Raw genomic sequence first — 22,135 nt, 5'->3', positions numbered from 1 at the left:
CAAGGAGCCAAGGCAAGTTGCTAGCTAGCATTAGACTTATCTTACAAAAAACAATCAATCTTAACATAATCACTAGTTAACTACACATGGTTGATGATATTACTAGTTTAACTAGCTTGTCCTGCATTGCAAATAATCAATGCGGTGCCTGTTAATTTATCATCGAATCACAACCTACTTCGCGAAACGGGTGATGATTTAACAAGCGCATTCGCGAAAAAAGCACTGCCCTTGCACCAATGTACCTAACTATAAACATCAATGCCTTTCTTAAAACCAATACACAAGTATATATTTTTTAAACCTGCATATTTAGTGAAAAGAAATTCATGTTAGCAGGCAATATTAACTAGGGAAATTGTGTCACTTCTCTTGCGTTCTGTGCAAGCAGAGTCAGGGTATATGTAGCAGTTTGGGCCGCCTGGCTGGTTGCGAACTGTGTGAAGTCCATTTCTTCCTAACAAAGACAGTAATTAATTTGCCAGAATTTTACATAATTATGACATAGCATTGAAGGTTGTGCAATGTAACAGCGATATTTAGTCTTATGGATACCACCCATTCGATAAAATACGGAACGGTTCCATATTTCACTGAAAGAATAAACGTTTTGTTTTCTAAATGATAGTTTCCGGATTTTACCATATTAATGACTTAAGGCTCGTATTTCTGTGTGTTTATAAATACAATACAATACTATGGTGCCTATAAGAACATCCAATAGTCAAAGGCATATGAAATACAAATGGTATAGAGAGAAATAGTCCTTTAATTCCTATAATAACTACAACCTAAAACTTCTTAACTGGGAATATTGAAGACTCATGTTAAAAGGAACCACCAGCTTTCATATGTTCTGAGCAAGGAACTTTTGGACAGCTTTTTTTACATGGCACATATTGCACTTTTACTTTCTTCTCCAACACTGTGTTTTTGCATTATTTAAACCAAATTGAACATGTTTCATTATTTATTTGAGACTAAATTAATTTTTATTTATGTATTATATTAAGTTAAAATAAAAGTGTTCATTCAGTATTGTTGTAATTGTCATTATTACAAATATATATATAAAAATCGGCATATAGCAAGCCCCAAATATCTAGGGTGTGAGTTGAGTTATTTTGTTTCAAATAGAATATCCAAGTCAAGTAATTCAATCTGAACGTTATTTTGACCTGAATCATAAGTATGATGAAATATGAATGAATCTTGAAATCATTGATAATCAATTCCCTTTTACAGGCAAAAGTCAAGACGGCAAGGGATGACCTCATTCACTTATTCATGCTGACAAACAAAAATGGAAGGATGAAGATAAAGGGACGGGGATAAGAGGAATTGTAACAGGATGATAGCAGAAATAATCTCTCCTTTTCTTTGTGTTCTTTAGAACAGTCTTAAAAAGAGAAGGACATATGCATTGATTAGTCCGATGGAAGGAAACATGAAAATAAATGTAATCTACTGGGATGTGTGGAAGTTTGTCTTGTGCTCCTGTAAGTATTTAATAAGACCGGTCAAGACATACCCTTGATAGTGCAGGGGACGAGGGGTGCATCTTGTGGCGAACAAATTTGATGAACACAGCCAAATACTGGTACAAAGTCACAAGAACACACACATGCTCACCTAGGCCAAAGATGTGATGTGCACAATTATATACATGCAATGAGGGCAAAATGTATCTAAGAAAACAGACACACAAAAACATACAAATGCAAGACACACACAAGGCTTACACACAATGGCACACAGACAGACACACCCACTCTGGGCTACCCTCCCAACCATGGATAGAGCTCTGTGCCATCTGCTCCTGGAGACCAACAGTGTGTTCCAAATCAAGGTTATCAACAAAACACACACATGCAAATGTTCCCTCTACCGACTGACTCCCTGACTGTACTGTATGTCTTTGCCTCTCCACTGGTAAGTCACTTTCAAACATCTGCGTTTACATCATGTCAACATTACCGCCAGCTGCGGCCCAGTTTGTGACTTAGTGGTCTCCCAGAAGTTGTTGATGACACTTTTTAAAGGTGACATCATTTCTTGTATCAATCTCCAGAGATAAGTGCATATTGTACATGGCTCCTGGTAGCAGTGAAGTAATCGTATCGGTGTGTATGTGTGCCCCACAAAACCAAGATTTGACATGCCCTGTCTGCGATAGACAAAGGCGTTTATGGATTTGATTTTACAGTTACAAAGGAGCTCATAGATTACTGTTTAACAAAAAAATGAAAACAAAGGAAGTCGTCATTGGATACAATGGACTAGCATAAGCAGCAACAGCAGCACCAGTGTGTGTTCCTGATTTATTCTGTAACAGGTTTGACTTGTAGGTACATTGACAACGCACACTTACAGTAGGTTGTTGTGGTGTTATTCTGACCGTGTACTGTCTGAGGTGGTAGAGAGGTGTGGCCGAGTACTGATAGTACTACTAGATTATGCATGTCCCTTGCCATATAATTTGTAGGTACCAGACAGGGATAGAAATGGGCATCACAGGGAAACTGACAGGATTAACTCTACATTGCAGATGACGGGTCTGGACGATTCTGAAGAATGGTCAGCCTCAGGAGCAAAATGGCTGTCTGTCAATCTCTGATCCATTAAAACAATTGTAAAGACGATCGAGTGCTCCAGTGTCATTACATTGAGTCCAAGTCTTCAAAGTGACCTAAGGTTCTTTCTACTAATTGTAGTCCTTGCTATGTGGACACCTTCTTGCCACTTTATTAGTTGCTGGGCAGAGGCACACAGTTATTCCTTTTTTGTTTGGTCTGGTGACTCACATTTTGTTTTGGAGGGATTCTAAGTTTGATTCAAGCATACCTCTAACTTTATTATATTGATGTCAGAAGTAGGAGGGTGACTGATAAACAGCTCAATGAACAATGACAACTACATTGTTCATCGTTCAAGACAATCATTCAAAGAGAAACGTCCTGAACAAACACAGCAATTTAAATACACTGATTTAAATATGTGAATGTTGAGGAACATCAAATAAAATTGTATTTGTCACATGTGCCCGAATACAACAGGTGTAGTAGACCTTACAGTGAAATGCTTACTTACAAGCCCCAAACCAACAATGCAGTTTTAAGAAAATACTTTTAAAAAGTAAGAAATAAGAATAACAAATAATTAAAGAGCAGCAGTAAATAACAATAGCGGGGCTATATACAGGGGGTACCGGTACAAAGTCAATGTGCGGGGGCACCGGTGTCGGAATATATAGGAATATAGGAATAAGGTGGAATCATATTACACAGGCTCCGACACCCGCCGAATGTGACAGGGGCTACAGTCCATTACGGATTACAAAGGAAGACCCAGCCGTGATCTGCCCAACCATGCCTCTCTACCAGATAAATGCAATGCATTTTATGCACACTTTGACAATAACAACATCATGCCGGGTGTGAGGGCCGCCACCGACCCAGAAGATTGGGTGATCTCGCTCTCCGAGGCCGATGTGAGTAAAGTCTTTAATAAAATAAATACCGCAGGGCCCGATTGGTATTCCAGGGTGTTTTCTCAGAGCATACACAGAACAGCTGGAAGGTATATTCACAGTCATCTTCAACCTCTCCTTGTATCAGTCTGTAATCCCCACATGTTTTAAGATGACCACCATCATTCCTGTCCCCAAGAACTCTAAGGCTTCATGTGTAACGATCGTCGTCATATTCCTCCTCCTCGGATGAGGAGGAGCATGGATCAGACCAACACGCAGCGAGGTATGTGGACATAATGATTTATTAGACAAATGACGAAACACAAAATAACACTTTAGAAAACAAAATAACAAAACGAACTAAACAGACCTAAACTTACGAACTTACATGAAACGAAGAACACACGAACAGGAACAGACAAACCGAAAACAGTCCCGTGTGGTAACATGTACTGACACGGAAGACAATCACCCACAAACAAACAGTGAGAACAACCTACCTTAATATGACTCTCAATCAGAGGAAACGTCAAACACCTGCCTCTAATTGAGAGCCATACCAGGCAACCCAAAACCAACATAGAAACAGAAAACATAGACTGCCCACCCAAAACTCACGCCCTGACCAATAAACACATACCAAACAACAGAAAACAGGTCAGGAACGTGACATCATGCAACAATGGCTACCCTCCTGTAGCACTCACATCTGTAATCATGAAGGTCTTTGAGAGGCTGGTTATAGCACACATCAACTCCATCATCCCAGACATCCTAGACCCACTCCAATTTGCATACCATCCCTACAGATCCATAGACGCAATCTCATTTGCACTCCACACAGCCCTCACCGTTCCAGATAAAAGGAATACCTATTTTAGAATGCTGTTCATTGACTACAGCTCAGCATTATCACCTCCAAGCTCGTCAACAAGCTGAGGACCCTGGGACTGAACACCTAACTCTGCAAATGGATCCTGGACTCCCTGACGGGCTGTCTCCAGATGGTGAAGGTAGGCAACATCACCTCCGCCACGCTGACCCTGAACACGGGGGCCCCACAGGGGTGTGTGCTTAGTCCCCTCCTGTACTCCCTTTTCACCCACGACTCCAACACCATCATCAAGTTTGCTGACGTCACGACGGTGGTGACGCCTGATCACTGGCGACAATGAGACAGCTTAAAGGAAGGAGGTCAGTGACCTGGCAGTGTGGGGCCGGAGCAACAACCTCTCCCTCAACGTCAGTAAGACCAAGGAGCTGATTGTGGACTACAAAAAACAGGGGGGCAAGCACGCCCCCCTCCACATCGACGGGGCTGCAGTGGAGCGGGTCGACAGCTTCAAATCAATAAGAACTTAAAATGGTCCACACACACTCACTCAGTCGTGTAGAAGATGCAACAGCACCTCTTCCCCCTCAGGAGGTTGAAAAGATTTGTCATGGGCCCTCAAATCCTCAAAAAGTTCTTCAGCTGTACCATTGAGATCATCTTGACTGGCTGCATCACAGCTTATGGCAATAGCACCAGTCTCGATCACATGGTGATACAGAGGGAGGTGCGGACAACCCAGTACATCACTGGGGCCGAGCTCCCTACCATCCAAGATCTCTATATCAGCCTGTGTGAAAGGAAGGCCTGGAAAATTATTAGACTCCAACCACCCAAGCCATAGACTGTGCTCTCTGCTTCCGCATGGCAAGTGGTATCGGTGAATCAAGTCTGGCACCAACAGGCTCCAACAACATGCCTTTCATGGCAGAATGCATTAAATTTGATAGCAGCCTTCTGGTTCACACCTTTGTGATAATTTGTCTTGGACGAGCGGTCAGTGGTTTTTCCAATGACATCACAATTAACTAGGGTAAGAGCATGATGAGCTCTATCTGTATCAGTAAAAAAAGAATGGCCAGGAAAACAAGTCATAAAAGCAGATTAAAGCTGTAAAAGGACCAGGCAGAACACTTTTTCCACTCTAGTCGTGTAAGTATAAGAGCAGGACAAGACCTTCAAAATGATGTCATCGAGCTATGGTCTTAACTGAATCGATATCCATAGATCATACTGTCTCATGTTCTCGCATGCCTTTGGGAGTTGATTTAAGATCTTCAATTTTAGTCACAAAATCTTGGTATGAAAGATTACAACACATTTTATAGAACCAGCAATTAAATATATAGCTCCGTTGTCAGCTATAGCAAGAGAGGACACATACATACATGAGTTTCCTGTGCTAAATGAATATGCTAAATGAAAATGACCTCAGTAGAGAATTAATTTTGGATAGGGATCATGAATCCAATTCTACATTCAACACTGCATGCAATTCTTAACTTTGTGTGAATTGCAATTTCATGAAAACACATGAAACACTATCCATATTGATCCTAATGAGTGCTTTGATTAAAAACATTTTTAAAAACGGGAGTTTCCTGCCTAAAATAGAGAATTGAAGTGAGAGTTTTGATGTCGCTTTAAAACTAATAATAGGCCTAGCCTACTGTAAATTATTAATATTGTCTAATTATAAAGGATTGTCAATATTCTATTTGTCATAGAATTGTTATAAAAGTCAACTAAAACCATTGTAGCCTGTTTAACTTTTTGTCTCATCCAGTGAGTGCTTTCTGAACCAATGACCTGCTATATTTAGAAATAGAAGCACGCTATTAGGATCCCTGGAGATGCCTTAGAAAAAAATAACTCCCCAGACCGACTGTCCATCGGTTGAACCCTATTTTGGAAAGTGACAGAGAACTAGAAAATTTGATAACGGCTTTTACAGCATTACAGTTTGGAGAGACTGGATTTTCTAAACAAGGGGGAACATTTAGTGCAAAATGCGCCGGGTAATATTTCATCACTTTAGAATTGACTACATGATAAATAAACAATATTATAGTGACTAACGAATTTCGCTTACCATGACTGAGGACATTCAGAAGTATTCCAAGGACAATCATCATGCACGGCATCAGGTAAGAGAGGTCGGGGAGTTGGGGACTTCGGAGGCACTTTGTCCTCGCGCTCATTGACCCGCATGCAACATCCAGCCACACCGCGTATGTCCCAGGATCGACTGAGTGAATAAGCCAAGCCGATTATCGCAAATTTGTGACAATTCCCAAACGTGGACTCGCAGGGATGCAAGTTTGCAGTTGTCGCGTTTTTTTCAAAGAGAGGACTTGCAGTAAAATAAATTACATTTATATTATAATTAGACGAGTGGTCAAGAATAGGTTACCCCAAATACCGTGCATCACACACTGCAAGCGTTCCGCGGTCTTTCCAGAAAAATGGCCCTCCAAAGTTTCCTAAAAGCTTAAGTGACACAGAGGCTGAATTTGTTTAGAATAATTCTCAATTGCACTTATGTCGCCTTGCGTCGTCGGTCCTCAATTGCGTTTGCAAGACTTGAAAATAGAATAGTCAGACTGCATGGTGCAGCTCAAACACAGAGCCGTGTTGTGATTGGCCCCCGAGTAGCCTGATACACATACAGAAAAAGTCGGTGAATAAAATAACCATACTCCACAGTGATGCTGCGCGCCTCTGTGTGTGTGCGTTTACTTTGTGTGTGTGTGTGTGTGTGTGTGTGTGTGTGTGTGTGTGTGTGTTTACTTAAAAGAGCGCTACATATTTTGTTTACAACTGTAATTACATTAGAGGAAAACAGATGTACACATATCTACACCCGCAATAACATCTGCTAAATATGTGTATGCGACCAATCCAATTTTATTTGATATACCTCCATTTTGAGAGGATAGAGTATGCTACATATGTCCTTCAGTATGATGAGCTGGAGTGACTACATTTTTTATTTCATCCGAACGTAGGTCTCAGTTGTGCATGCATATTCTGTACAGTACTTTTGGGGAAAATATTTAAAATATGATAGGTCAGAAATCAGCGTCTGAAAATCAAATTGGCAGAAAATACATGATTACCACATTAAATGTAGGCCTATACCTCACACATACAGTGGGGCAAAAAATTATTTAGTCAGCCACCAATTGTGCAAGTTCTCCCACTTAAAAAGATGAGAGAGGCTTGTAATTTTCAACTATGACACTTCAACTATGACAGACAAAATGAGAAAAAAAAATCCAGAAAATCACATTGTAGGATTTTTAATGAATTTATTTGCAAATTATGGTGGAAAATAAGTATTTGGTCAATAACAAAAGTTTATCTCAATGCTTTGTTATATACCCTTTGTTGGCAATGACAGAGGTCAAACGTTTTCTGTAAGTCTTCACAAGGTTTTCACACACTGTTGCTGGTATTTTGGCCCATTCCTCCATGCAGATCTCCTCTAGAGCAGTGATGTTTTGGGGATGTTGCTGGGCATCACGGACTTTCAACTCCCTCCAAAGATTTTCTATGGGGTTGGGATCTGGAGACTGGCTAGGCCACTCCAGGACCTTGAAATGCTTCTTACGAAGCCACTCCTTCGTTGCCCGGGCGGTGTGTTTGGGATCATTGTCATGCTGAAAGACCCAGCCACGTTTCATCTTCAATGCCCTTGCTGATGGAAGGAGGTTTTCACTCAAAATCTCACGATACATGGCCCCATTCATTCTTTCCTTTACACGGATCAGTCGTCCTGGTCCCTTTGCAGAAAAACAGCCCCAAAGCATGATGTTTCCACCCCCATGCTTCACAGTAGGTATGGTGTTCTTTGGATGCAACTCAGCATTCTTTGTCCTCCAAACACGACGAGTTGAGTTTTTACCAAAAAGTTATATTTTGGTTTCATCTGACCATATGACATTCTCCCAATCTTCTTCTGGATCATCCAAATGCTCTCTAGCAAACTTCAGACGAGCCTGGACATGTACTGGCTTAAGCAGGGGGACACGTCTGGCACTGCAGGATTTGGGTCCCTGGCGGCGTAGTGTGTTACTGATGGTAGGCTTTGTTACTTTGGTCCCAGCTCTCTGCAGGTCATTCACTAGGTCCCCCCGTGTGGTTCTGGGATTTTTGCTCACCGTTCTTGTGATCATTTTGACCCCACGGGGTGAGATCTTGCGTGGAGCCCCAGATCGAGGGAGATTATCAGTGGTCTTGTATGTCTTCCATTTCCTAATAATTGCTCCCACAGTTGATTTCTTCAAACCAAGCTGCTTACCTATTGCAGATTCAGTCTTCCCAGCCTGGTGCAGGTCTACAATTTTGTTTCTGGTGTCCTTTGACAGCTCTTTGGTCTTGGCCATAGTGGAGTTTGGAGTGTGACTGTTTGAGGTTGTGGACAGGTGTCTTTTATACTGATAACAAGTTCAAACATGTGCCATTAATACAGGTAACGAGTGGAGGACAGAGGAGCCTCTTAAAGAAGAAGTTACAAGTCTGTGAGAGCCAGAAATCTTGCTTGTTTGTAGGTGACCAAATACTTATTTTCCACCATAATTTGCAAATAAATTCATTAAAAATCCTACAATGTGATTTTCTGGATTTTTTTTTCTCATTTTGTCTGTCATAGTTGAAGTGTACCTATGATGAAAATTACAGGCCTCTCTCATCTTTTTAAGTGGGAGAACATGCACAATTGGTGGCTGACTAAATCATTTTTTGCCCCACTGTACATCACCTCTACATAGTGTCATAAACTTACTGATGAACTCGATTCTAATACACCTCAAATACTTCCAGCCTGAGCAACAGCAGCATTATCCCACCACTGCCACCAGCAGGGACATCCTGCACCCCAAAAATCTGAGGGGGCTCAAAGTATGTGAGGATGGCTGGGGGGTGGTCCAACCTGGTCTCAGAGCAGTTTGTATTATTCTGTCAGTAAATCTGAGAATATCCAATTAGTATGATATGTTACGTTTCATATGGTATTTATTAATTTGTGGATGTCCATCGTCCATTTTATATGATATGTTATGAATTACAGTTCGTATGATATGTCATGAATTGCAATTCTTATGATATGTTCCGAATTGCAATTCGTACAATATGTTACAAATTTGCAATACATATACGTATGTTACAAATACCAATTTCTTGTGGCTAACGTTGACTAGGCTAGGGGTTAGGGGATAAGGTTAGGGTTAAGGTGAGGGTTTAGGAATTCGCTTAAAGTGTTATTAAGGTTATGAGGTACCTTAAAGAGTTAGGGTTAGGGAAAGGGTTAGCTAATATGTTAAGTAGTTGCAAAGTAGATAAAAAGTTATAATAAAGTTGTCCATGATGAGATTCGAACACGCAACCTTTGGGTAGCTAGACATTCATGTTATACGCCCACCCTACCACCCTCATTTCATTTTTGACTTAAGTAACCTTCTGCCTTATGTAACCATAGCAAACGTAACATATCAAACTAATTTGAGTGCCCCGGATGTACATTTACTATGTTACGTCTAGTCTATGAGACCAGGCTGAGTGGTCAGGAGGGGGGCTAAGCACCTGAAACAGCTTTTTCCCTGCAATCTAGAGCCATAATCATTATGCTTCATTCTCTGTAAAAAAATATATTTCTGCATATCTAAACATACCTCTTGAGCTGTCTCTATCCTCCTGACTGGAGGTTATTCTTTTAAAGAAACAAACTATGAATCTCTTCTAAAACCTGTGTAAAAGATTGAAAGGAATGTGAGTCTTATTCAGTACGTTTAGTTATTGCATGCTTTTCTAAAGTCTACCAACCTTGCCAGCACGTATGCCAGCTAAGATAGTTAGACAAGCTACAGTTGAAGTCGGAAGTTTACATACACCTTAGCCAAATACATTTAAACTCAGTTTTTCACAATTCCTGACATTTAAACCTAGTAAAAATTCCCTGTCTTAGGTCAGTTAGGATCACCACTTTATTTTAAGAATGTGAAATGTCAGAATAATAGTAGAGAGAATGATTGATTTATTTCAGCTTTTATTTCTTTCATCACATTCCCAGTGGGTCAGAAGTGTACATACACTCAATTAGTATTTGGTAGCATTGTCTTTAAATTGTTTAACTTGGGTCAAACGTTTCGGGTAGCCTCCCACAATCTTCCCACAATAAGTTGGGTGAATTTTGGCCCCTTCCTCCTGACAGAGCTGGTGTAACTGAGTCAGGTTTGTAGGCCTCCTTGCTCGCACACAATTTTTCAGTTCTGCCCATACATTTTCTATGGGATTGAGGTCAGGGCTTTGTGATGGCTACTCCAATACCTTGACTTTGTTGTCCTTCAGCCATTTTGCCACAACTTTGGAAGTATGCATGGGGTCATTGTCCATTTGGAAGACCCATTTGCAACCAAGCTTTAACTTCCTGACTGATGTCTTGAGATGTTGCTTCAATATATCCACATAATTTTGCTTCCTCATGATACCATCTATTTTGTGAAGTGGACCAGTCCCTCCTGCAGCAAAGCACCCCCACAACATGATGCTGCCACCAACGTGCTTCACGGTTGGGATGGTGTTCTTCGGCTTGCAAGATTCCCCCTTTTTCCTACAAACATAACGATGGTCATTATGTCATTATGTTTCATCAGACCAGAGGACATTTCTCTAAGAAAGTACGATCTTTGTCCCCATGTGCAGTTGCAAACTGTAGTCTTGCTTTTTTGTGGCGGTTTTGGAGCAGTGGCTTCTTCCTTGCTGAGTGGCCTTTCAGGTTATGTTGATATAGGACTCGTTTTACTGTGGATATAGATACTTTTGTTCCTGTTTCCTCCAGCATCTTCACAAGGTCCTTTGCTGTTGTTCTGGGATTGATCTGCACTTTTCGACCACCAAAGTACGTTCATCTCTAGGAGACAGAACGCGTCTCCTTCCTGAGCGGTATGACGGCTGCGTGGTCCCATGGTGTTTATACTTGCGTACCATTGTTTGTACAGATGAACGTGGTACCTTCAGGTGTTTGGAAATTGCTCCCAAGGATGAACCAGACTTGTGGTCTACAAATTTTTTTCTGAGATCTTGGCTTATTTCTTTTGATTTTCCCATGATGTCAAGCAAAGAGGCACTGAGTTTGGAGCTAGGCCTTGAAATACATCCACAGGTACACCTCCAATTGACTAAAATGATGTCAATTAGCCTATCAGAAGCTTCTAAAGCCATGACATCCTTTTCTGGAATTTTCCAAGCTGTTTAAAGCCACAGTCAACTTAGTGTATGTAAACTTCTGAACCACTGGAACTGTGAAACAGTGAATTGTAAAATTCAAAATAATAGTTTGTTAACAAGAAATTTGTGGAGTGGTTGAAAAACGAGTTTTAATCACTCCAAACTAAGTGTACGTAAACTTTCGACTTCAACTGTATATATATATATTCTCTAAGAGCGTTGCACACCTGGATTGCACATTATTCTTTTTTTTTTAAATCTTCAAGCTTTGTCAAGTTGGTTATTGATCACTGCTAGACATCCATTTTCAAGTCTTTCCATAGATTTTCAAGCAGATTTAAGTCAAAACTGTAATTAGGCCACTCAGGAACATTCAATGTCGTCTTGGTAAGCAACTCCAGTGTATATCTGTCCTTGTGTTTTAGGTTATTGTCCAGCTGAAAGGTGAAGTTGTCTCCAAGTGTCTGTTAGAAAGCAGACTGAATGAACCAGGTTTTGTTCTAGGATTTTCCTGTGCTTAGCTCTATTCCGTTTCTTTTTATCCCCCCAAAAAACTCTAGTACTTGCTGATGACAAACACACCCATAACATGATGCAGCCACCGCCATGCTTGAAAATGTGAAGACTGGTACTCAGTGATGTGTTGGATTTTCCCCAATGATAATGCTTTGTACTCAGAACATAAAGATAATTTCTTTGGCACATTTTTTGCAGTTTTACTTTAGTGCCTTATGGCAAACATGTATGTTTTGGAATATTTTTATTCTGTACAAGCTTCCTTCTTTTCACTCTGTCATTTAGGTTAGTATTGTGGAGTAACTACAATGTTGTTAATCCATCCTCAGTTTTCTCCTTTCCCAGCCAATAAACGTTGTAACTGTGTTAAAATCCCCATTGCCCTCATGGTGATATCCCTGAGCCGTTTCCTTCCTTTCTGGCAACTGAGTTAGGAAGGACGCTTGGTTTTTGTGGTTGAATCTGTGTTTGAAATTCACTGCTCGACTGAGGGACCTTACAGAGTATGGTACAGAGTGTGGTACAGAGATGAGGAAGTCATTTAATAAATCATATTAAACACTATTATTGCACACAGAGGGAGTCCATGCAACTTCTTATGTGACTTGTTGAGCACATTTCTACTCCTGAATTTATTTAGGCTTGCCATAACAATGAGGTTGAATACTTATTCACTCAAGACATTTCAGCTTTTCATTTTTAATTAATTTGTCAACATGTCTAAAAGCATAATTCCACTTTGACTTTATGGAGTATTGTGTGTCCAGTGACACACAATCTCAATTTAATCCATTTTAAATTCTGGCTGAAACACAATTTTTCTTGTAAAAAGTCAATGGGTGTGAATACTTTCTGAAGGCCAACATGATGTCCTTCTCTATTGAAATGTAATTTGACCCTGCAGAAAATAACTGGACTCCAAAAACGAGCAAATTGTAGTCAGCTATAAGGTTGGATTTCCTCTCACTGTTAGCAGTTGGGCTTTTGCACCTGGGCTTCCTGCATATTGCGCTGACAGACAATAACTAATCTCTCCATCATCGCCACTCTAATAATGCCACTTATAAACAAGATGGAATGGATCATTTCACTTTCCCCCCTGTTACCTCTCCACTCTGGACTGCATGACTTGAGGAGCAAGGATTAAGGAACTCAAAATCCATTGGCTCAGTTGAAACCAGCCTGTATATTCCAAACATTGCACCGCACCAGAAAGCATTTTTAGACACATACAGTCATGGTAGTCGACAGGATGATTTTGTTGAGCAAGTGACTTTTGAAAACTGCAATTTGATACCTCCACTTGGACATAGCTGTTGATCTCATGTGATTTCTTAATTCCCAATTTTCTCCAACAATGTCCAAAATCCCCCGTCCTCTCATGGCCTTGCCTGGGACTCTGGGTTGTTGCTGCCAGAGATATGAGTATGTAGGCCCATACGTGGTATTAAAAACCCATAAAAACTGACTGCCAAAAGGTCATTCACTGCAACAGCCAGCCAGTACCAGCCTTCCTTCCTCCTGGGAAAGGTCTGAAGTCTGAACCATGGCCATTCCCACCCTATCTGCTTTCAGTATAGCCGGATACCACTTTTTGGGGCCTGTGAAATCCCACAGTTGTTCTGCAATTACAGCTGCTGTGCATAGAAGAGGGGGGCTTTTTAACAGCGAGGGGGATAGAGTTAACCCAGCTGTATTGGGGGAGGAATCACAGCTGCAAACTAGACACACCTGTGGCACCGGCAGGGATAAGGACTAAGGATATTCACAAGGACAAGCCTAATAAAAAAATACTTCTAAAGATTTCTCCTTTATGTTGTGGTTTTACTGTCCATGGGCCATATTATACCCATTGAAATTATATAATTAAAATAAGAGTTACGTTTTTTGGTGTGTTTCTTAATTATAAACGTCATAGTTAATGCATTAATTCATGTGCAGGTCCCTGATATAATCAAAACATTAAAAACTATTCAACCTAAACTCCAAGGTCATTCACTCTGGTTAAAAAAATGGTATTCAGAAGAGCTCAAATTAAGTCATGATTCCCATTAATAATAAAAACATACATCCATGATTGACACTGGAAATAATGCCACCATTTTCTGCTCTGCAATGTGGAAATGACATTAAAGCAATTTTAAAAGGCGACCTGCGGTCTCTACTGTAATTAAAATATACTACAAAATGGACAAAGGCATCAGTGAACATCGACATAGTGCATAGTTTACATGACAGCATGTGAAAAAGGGTTCCATTTGGAAAGCTGGCAAGCACAACAAAAGGGCAATTTGTTATCACATAGTCAAGTAGGTTCCTGTAGGATAATTAAACGGACGATCTCGAGGTCACTGTTTGGACTCAGCTGTCCCTCTGAGTGTCTGTTCTTCTCCCGGACTCCATCCCCGACACGACTGGCTCAGAGTTTGACAAAAGTTTGGATGTGGTGGCGTCTGCGGCGCTCCTAGGCGGAGGCTCGGCTGTGTGTGCGGCACCGCAGCAGCTCCTTTCTGTGGTCCTCGTGGTGCATGGGTCAGTAGGACTTGGGCTCACAGTGCTCCTGACAGACAGACGAGACCAGGGGAGTGAGAAATAAACTGATCACAGCCTTGCCCAACAGCCCAGAGTCTATTTGAGTATTGGAGCCAAGCTGATCCTCAACACTGGGGCACCTCAGGGGTGTGTACTTAGTCCCCTCCTGTACTCCCTGTTCACCCACGACTGCGTGGCCAAGCACAACTCCAACACCATCATTAAGTTTGCTGACGACACAACAGTGGTAGGCCTGATCACCGACAACGATGAGACAGCCTATAGGGAGAAGGTCAGAGAACTGGCAGTGTGGTGCCAGGACAACAACCTCTCCCTCAATGTGTGTAAGACAAAGGAGCTGATCGTGGACTACGGGAAAAGGAGGCCTGGTATGGCAACTGCTCAGCAACTGACCGTAAGGCGCTACAGAGGGTAGTGTATACAGCCCAGCACATCACATCACTGAGGACAAGCTTCCTGACATCCAGGACCTATATACTAGGCGGTGTCAGAGGAAGGGCCCCAAAATGTGTCAAAGACTCCAATCCCCCAAGTCACAGACTGTTCTCTCTGCTACCGCACGACAAGGGGTACCGGAGCGCCAAGTCTAAGACCAAAAGGTTCCTTTAACAGCTTCTACCCCCAAGCCATTAGACTGCTGAACAATTAATCAAATGGCCACCCACATGTCAATTTTTTAGTTTGTAAATATTTTCTTAACTCTATTTCTTGAACTGCATTGTTGGTTAAGGGCTTATAAGTAAGCATTTCACAGTAAGGTCTACAACTGTTGTATTCGGCGCATGCGACAAATACAATTTGATTTGATTTATTGTCAGGTCCATACCTGGTGAGAGAAGTCTCTGTAGCCACCCTTGAGGATAGTGCAGGGCTGGGTATTCGTTCATGCTATGGTCCACACTGCGCAGGAGGCGACAACTACAGAAGGAGAAAAGCACTCTCTCATGAGGAGAGACTTAATCTCAAATGGAATACATGCAGAAAAAAAATACATTTCTGGTCAGGAGTCAAAAGCAGATAATAGGTAATCTGCAGATTTGATACACACACACGGACACGAAAACACACACAGGAGGATGTGACAAAAAGGAATGTATGTCACGTTCTGGGTGCTCTTTCGGAGGAGAATTCACAGTGCAGCTCCAACACAAGCCTCTTATCAAATGTGTGGGCTTTTAGCCTCTGGGACAGTATGCTATCCATGGCCTCGTCTGTGTTGGGCAGGCTCAGAGCACCCTGCAGGTGATGAGAGGGATAACACTAACTCAGACGAACACACTCAGTTCACACTCCACATTGATATAAACAAAGATTGCACTGCCCAGGGAATTATTCTCACCATAATGTGTCCTCCCTGATACTCATATGGGTAACAGCAGTCCACCACGGCAAAAGACTCAACCAAGCAGCTGAACTTCCCTTCCAGAAGAACACTCATCTGGGACAATGAGAGAATTAAGTATTTTTAGGTATAATGTATCTTCCTGCAAATGTAAGGTGCACTATGTTAGGAGGAGCACTACATCGCATTACACTTACTGTGTCAACCATGATGTACGTCAAGCCATGGACACATGAGAAAAGGAAAGGGCAGGGGAGAGATTCAAAATTGGGGGAAAAGGAAGGAGTCTTGTTGGAAGACAGAAAAAAAAGGAAGAAGATCTGGGGAAGAATTATTCAAAGCTGTAGCAACAGAGATTGAACCGTGCATTGAATACAGGTTCAAGATTCACACAGGTGCAAACCTCGCTGCATGATCCATTCAGTGACAAAGATTAACACAATGGGGCAAGAGCTGAAGACAAGTCTATGAGATCCAGATCACGTCATCAGCTTCCTGCTCCAGGATTTCCATGAATCATCTGGATCCCCTGGAGAGTGCTGGGTTAGGGGGGAGATGCAGGGTAGATGGGACTTCCCAAGGCACAGGGCTCACTGTCACCTTGGAGCTGAGAGTCTGGAATAGGCATAAAACACTTTGGCTTGCCCTGAGAACTCTTCCTGGGGCCATCTAAACACAGGGGAAACCACAGCAATGCAGTCATTGTAATTCAGGTGAGATACAGAGAATGCGTAACTCCTCAAAAACACATCCACAACAGAGGTGGAGACACTTGAGCAATCCCATTCTGTCATCTAGTGGCCATAGTTGAATAAGCCCCACAGGGCACTGAGCTGTTGCTGAAACGTAATCATTTATGCCATTGAAAGGTTCAATCTCTGACTGATGACAGAATTTAAATAAAGCATATTGTAGCCCTGAATGTCAAAATGCATCCGTTCACATTCTCCTTGTTACTGAATGGACGTTCACTGAATGGAAGCTTTGGACTGATACACAGCAACCTGAGCTGAGTGAGAAGAGAGTGTGGTAAACACAATGAGAATCATATAAAACACATTCATAGGTAGAGTGCGTCCACAGACTGTTCTTTACCAGGAAGGACCGTAACTGGGGCGGCAGCGTAGCCTAGTGGTTAGAGCGTTGGACTAGTAACCGAAAGGTTGCAAGATTGAATCCCCGAGCTGACAAGGTACAAATCTGTCGTTCTGCCCCTGAACAAGGCAGTTAATCCACTGTTCCTAGGCCGTCATTGAAAATAAGAATTTGTTCTTAACTGACTTGCCTGGTAAGGTAAAACATAAACTTCTTAGTGCGACTGCTCCCGGAACAAAGGAGAACATCATCACTTGAGATGATGCAGGTAGCAACACAATACCACTGGGATCCACAGGGCCAATGGGGACCAGGTACTCATCCCTCCACAAATGATAACAGCATTCATACGTGTTTCCAGACTGTTTCTATACACAGGGTTCAAGTTAATGGTGTTCTTGAAGGTGAGAGGAATAAGCCTGGCACCTACAGTAGGTGCAGGAGAGCCCAAGGCCACTGGAGAAGAAGTAGGCTTATCTGCAAACCAACAGGAAATAATGTGCCAAAAAAGCATGAGGATGAGGATGGTGAGGATGGAGTGAAAACAGCATATCACGATGCAATAACATACAAAAGACAAACAAAGTCAAAGGAGTGGCAACTGAAATTAAAATGGTGCAACATTTTACTGAAAGTGCAAAGCCTCTGCTACTTTACCTGAGTTTGTGGACAGAATATGCAACGCACACACCAGCATAGATGGTCATACACTCTGAACTTATGCCCAGCCAAGACTGGCGTCTCGGGTCTTCCTACCTTGGGAGTTAGAGGTCTTAACGGGTCCAAAAAGTTGGGAATGGATCCATGGCTTTCCCGCCTGACCGATATGCATAAATACATTTTCAAAAAACAGAGACCCGTTCCAAATGGACGCAAGAACAGTCAGACCCTTTCTGAAAAGTAGTGTGGAAAACAGACCCAAACAGACCTGTGCTGGTTCGGATCCGAGACCTGTTCAGATCCTTGCCATTGTCTCCTCTACTTTTCTTTGGGGGTTTCCCTGGGTTGCTGACTTGCTGTCAAGCATGTTTTGTGTGTGAATGAATAGGCCTTTGTAAATGAATTGCTCACCTTTGCGTGGTGATCCCTGTGCAGCAGCATCATCTACACTCCCAGTGCTGAGGTTGGACAGGTCCAGACATCGCCTGCATTACTTAGTTTCACTCCTCTTCGATGTCTAGACATGTCCAACCATCGCCGAGGAGTGTCACTAAGTAATGCAGGCGATGCATGGGATAAAGATGGGTAAATATGGAGGTATAAAGATCATGGTTGTAGGTTTAGCCTCGTCTTATTCACAAGTCATGGCACTAGCTCTCGAGAACTCAAGGGGGCCCAAAATGGCATACAGCCAGTCCCTGTCTTGGGTTCTCAGCTGATTGTATGGACAGCTGGATCCATGTGAAGGAGAATCCAGATAGATATATAAGGGGGGGGGGGGGGGGGGGGGGGGGGGTACTAAGCTAACATATGGAATTGTTTCAAGATGGTCATACCATGGCCCATTTAGCTATTTGGTTTAGAATTTTAGGACCCCTTTAGGTAAAAAAAAAAATCTAAACTAATTATTCGATAAAACATTGAACTTGGCCTTTACTACGATAGAAACACATTGAATAACACACAAGACAGCTCAGGAACGAGTCCCGTTACACTTGTGTTTTATATTAGTTTGCTGTGTTGTAAAGTACTTCAGTAAAAATACTTTAAAGTACTACTTAACTACTAAGTCGTTTTTTGTTGTATCCGTACTTTACCATTTATATTTTTAACAACTTTTACTTTACTTCACTTCATTACATTCCTAAAGAAAATAATGTATTTTTTACTCCATATATTTTCTCTGACATCCAAAAGTACTTGTTACATTTTGACAGGGAAATGGTCCAATTCACACACTTATCAAGAGAACATCCCTGGCCATCCCTACTGCCTCTGATCTGGCAGACTCACTAAATCAAATCAAATGTATTTATATAGCCCTTCTTACATCAGCTGATATCTCAAAGTGCTGTACAGAAACCCAGCCTAAAACCCCAAACAGCAAGCAATGCAGGTGTAGAAGCACGGTGGCTAGGAAAAACTCCCTAGAAAGTCCAAAACCTAGGAAGAAACCTAGAGAGGAACCAGGCTATGAGGGTGTGCCTGTCCTCTTCTGGCTGTGCCGGGTGGAGATTATAACAGAACATGGCCAAGATGTTCAAATGTTCATAAATGACCAGCATGGTCAAATAATAATAATCACAGTAGTTGTCGAGGGTGCAGCAAGTCAGCACCTCAGGAGTAAATGTCAGTTGGCTTTTCATAGCCGATCATTAAGAGTATCTCTACCGCTCCTGCGGTCTCTAGAAAGTTGAAAACAGCATGTCTGGGACAGGTAGCATGTCCGGTGAACAGGTCAGGGTTCCATAGCCGTACTTTTTTTTTTTCATACTTTTGAAACTTACAGTAAGTATATTTAAAACCAAATACTTTTAGACTTTTACTCAAGTAATATTTTACTGGATGACTTTCACTTGAGTAATTTTCTATTAAGGTATCTTTACTTTCACTCAAGTATGACTTTTGAGTACTTTTCCACCACTGTTAGGTTGTAGTTCAAACGGAGCACATCAGCATAATCAAATTGAAACGAGTCCCGTGACACTTGTTGGGGGCGTAGAGCAAAACGGAGTCTCCCCTTTCCATAGCGTGGTCATAATAATTATTGGGATGCCCTACCCCATTGATGTTTACATTTAAAATGGTTAAGGTAAGGGTTATAGTTAGGGTGAGTAAAGGTAGGGGTTTAAGGATCTTTGATTTAAAAAAAATAGAAGAGCGGTAACCATGACAACGATAACACCACATGATTGAAAAATGGAAAAGGGACAAAGGGCGGTTTTCAGAGCAGCAAGCTATATTTCAGCGGTTTGACGACCTAAAACATATTTTCTATCACAAAAATAATACAACTGCTGCTCGCAAATTTAGACAGGAAGCACGGCATAAAATTGCCGATTCAGTCAACGCTTAAGTAGCTGCCATATAGACAACCTACAGTACCCAGTGAGTGGCAAGTTAGCCCCTGTAGCTGTAGCTAATATTATGTTGGATAGAATGTTATGCTAGCTAGCGGTGGATTGATTGGTTAATAAGGACCCAACCGTAAAAAAAAAAAAATCGCCTAAAACGTCATACCCAAATCTAACTGCCTGTAGCTCAGGACCCGAAGCAAGGATATGCGTATTCTTGATGCCATTTGAAAGAAAACACTTTGAAGTTTGTGGAAATGTGAAATTAATGTAGGACAATATAACACATAAAATATAATACAAAGAAAAAAACATGCGTTTTTTGTACAATCATCTTTGAAATGCAAGAGAAAGAACATAATGTTGTCACGATCGTCTTGAGGTGAATGACTGGACCAAGGCGCAGCATGATATGAATACATCTTCTTTTTTATTATACGAAGACGTAACACGAAACACTTATACAAACTAACAAAAACAACAAACGACCGTGAAGCTACAAACGCAAGTGCACACACAAACTACTTACGTTCAACATAGACTAGACATAGAAAATGACCCACAACAGCTAAAGCCTATGGCTGCCTTAAATATGGCTCCCAATCAGAGACAACAGTAACCAGCTGTCTCTAATTGAGAACCCATTCAGGCAACCATAGACTTTCCTAGACAACTACACACAACACTAAACCATCTATTCTCCTTAACCCTCTAAACCATACAACCCCCTAGACAATACAAAAACACATACTTCACCATGTCACACCCTGACCTAACTAAAATAATAATGAACACAAAGATAACTAAGGCCAGGGTGTGATATAACCCCCCCCTTAAGGTGCGAACTCCGGGCGCACCAGCATAAAGTCTAGGGGAGGGTCTGGGTGGGCGTCTGTCCACGGTGGCGGCTCTGGCACTGGTCGTGGTCCCCACCCCACCATAGTCACTACCCGCTTTCTTAACCCCACTGGAATAAGGGGCAGCACCGGACTAAGTGGCAGCACTGGACTAAGGGGCAGCACCGTACTAAGGGGCAGTACCAGGATAAGGGGCAGTACCAGGATAAGGGGCAGCACCAGGATAAGGGGCAGCACCAGGATAAGGGGCAGCACCAGGATAAGGGGCAGCACCAGGATAAGGGGCAGCTCCGGACTGAGGTACGGCAGCTCCGGACTGAGGGACAGCACCGGACTGAAGGGCAGCACCGTACTGAAGGGCAGCACCGTACTGAATATTGAAGACTCATGTTAAAAGGAACCACCAGCTTTCATATGTTCTCATGTTCTGAGCAAGGAACTTAAACGTTAGCTTTTTTACATGGCACATATTGCACTTTTACTTTTTTCTCAAGAAAGAATGTGTTTTTGCATTATTTAAACCAAATTTAACATGTTTCATTATTTATTTGAGACTAAATAGATTTTTTTTATTTATGTATTATATTAAGTTAAAATAAAAGTGTTCATTCAGTATTGTTGTAATTGTCATTATTACAAATATATATAAAAAAATTGTCTGTTTAATCGGTATCGGCTTTTTTGGTCCTCCAATAATCAGTATCGGCGTTGAAAAATCATAATCGGTCAACCTCTAATCTGGAGTAAAACGAAGTTGGGTGCAGGTCAAGGTGAAATATAAGAATATGGTACAAACAAATGAGTTGCACAGTCAGTGCCCCTAACTCTCCACTGTGACGTTTTGTCAAGATACAGATGTACAATGTAATCTCTGATTCCAGACCAAATAAAGCAGAGAGGCGTATGACCAGGGAAGGCTCACTACAACCTGGCTTTTCTGCTGCAAAGGAACATATGGATGAAACCCAACAGTTCTGTTCCACTATAGACTGTATGACAGGAGAAACCTCCGAGCTTGAGTCAACACTGTCCCGCTCAAACTTTGTGAGGCAAGATCCTTTGGGATCATCTCTGCGTCTTTTATTAGATCTGGCATGGACCTCACCATGGTTTTAACAAGAGCATTATGCTTTTGCAGTGCTAGCAAACCACATGACATCAGAGGAGACAGCAGCAGAATCTGGGTCCAAAGTGTCTTTGAGTAATGTGAGTTATGAAAAGCTATAG

The 22,135-nt window shown here is 41.7% G+C and overlaps 1 protein-coding gene across 1 annotated transcript in view; it reads right to left on the bottom strand.

Moving 5' to 3' along the window:
* Nucleotides 1–16,151, bottom strand: part of LOC120057584 (GDNF family receptor alpha-4-like) — a 52,207-nt gene extending 36,056 nt beyond the window's left edge. The window contains exons 1-4 of the mRNA XM_039006160.1: nt 16,140–16,151; nt 15,940–16,038; nt 15,703–15,836; nt 15,427–15,518 (exon numbers count right to left, since the gene is read on the bottom strand). Coding sequence (XP_038862088.1) covers nt 15,427–15,518; nt 15,703–15,836; nt 15,940–16,038; nt 16,140–16,151 — 337 coding nt within the window. The remainder of the gene's footprint in view (nt 1–15,426; nt 15,519–15,702; nt 15,837–15,939; nt 16,039–16,139) is intronic.
* Nucleotides 16,152–22,135: the final 5,984 nt, after the last annotated feature.

The sequence above is a fragment of the Salvelinus namaycush genome, chromosome 12 (assembly GCF_016432855.1).
Source record: "Salvelinus namaycush isolate Seneca chromosome 12, SaNama_1.0, whole genome shotgun sequence".
Taxonomy (NCBI): Eukaryota; Metazoa; Chordata; class Actinopteri; order Salmoniformes; family Salmonidae; genus Salvelinus; species Salvelinus namaycush.
Note: the sequence above shows the minus strand (reverse complement) of the source record. Positions and strands in the feature narration are given on the sequence as shown.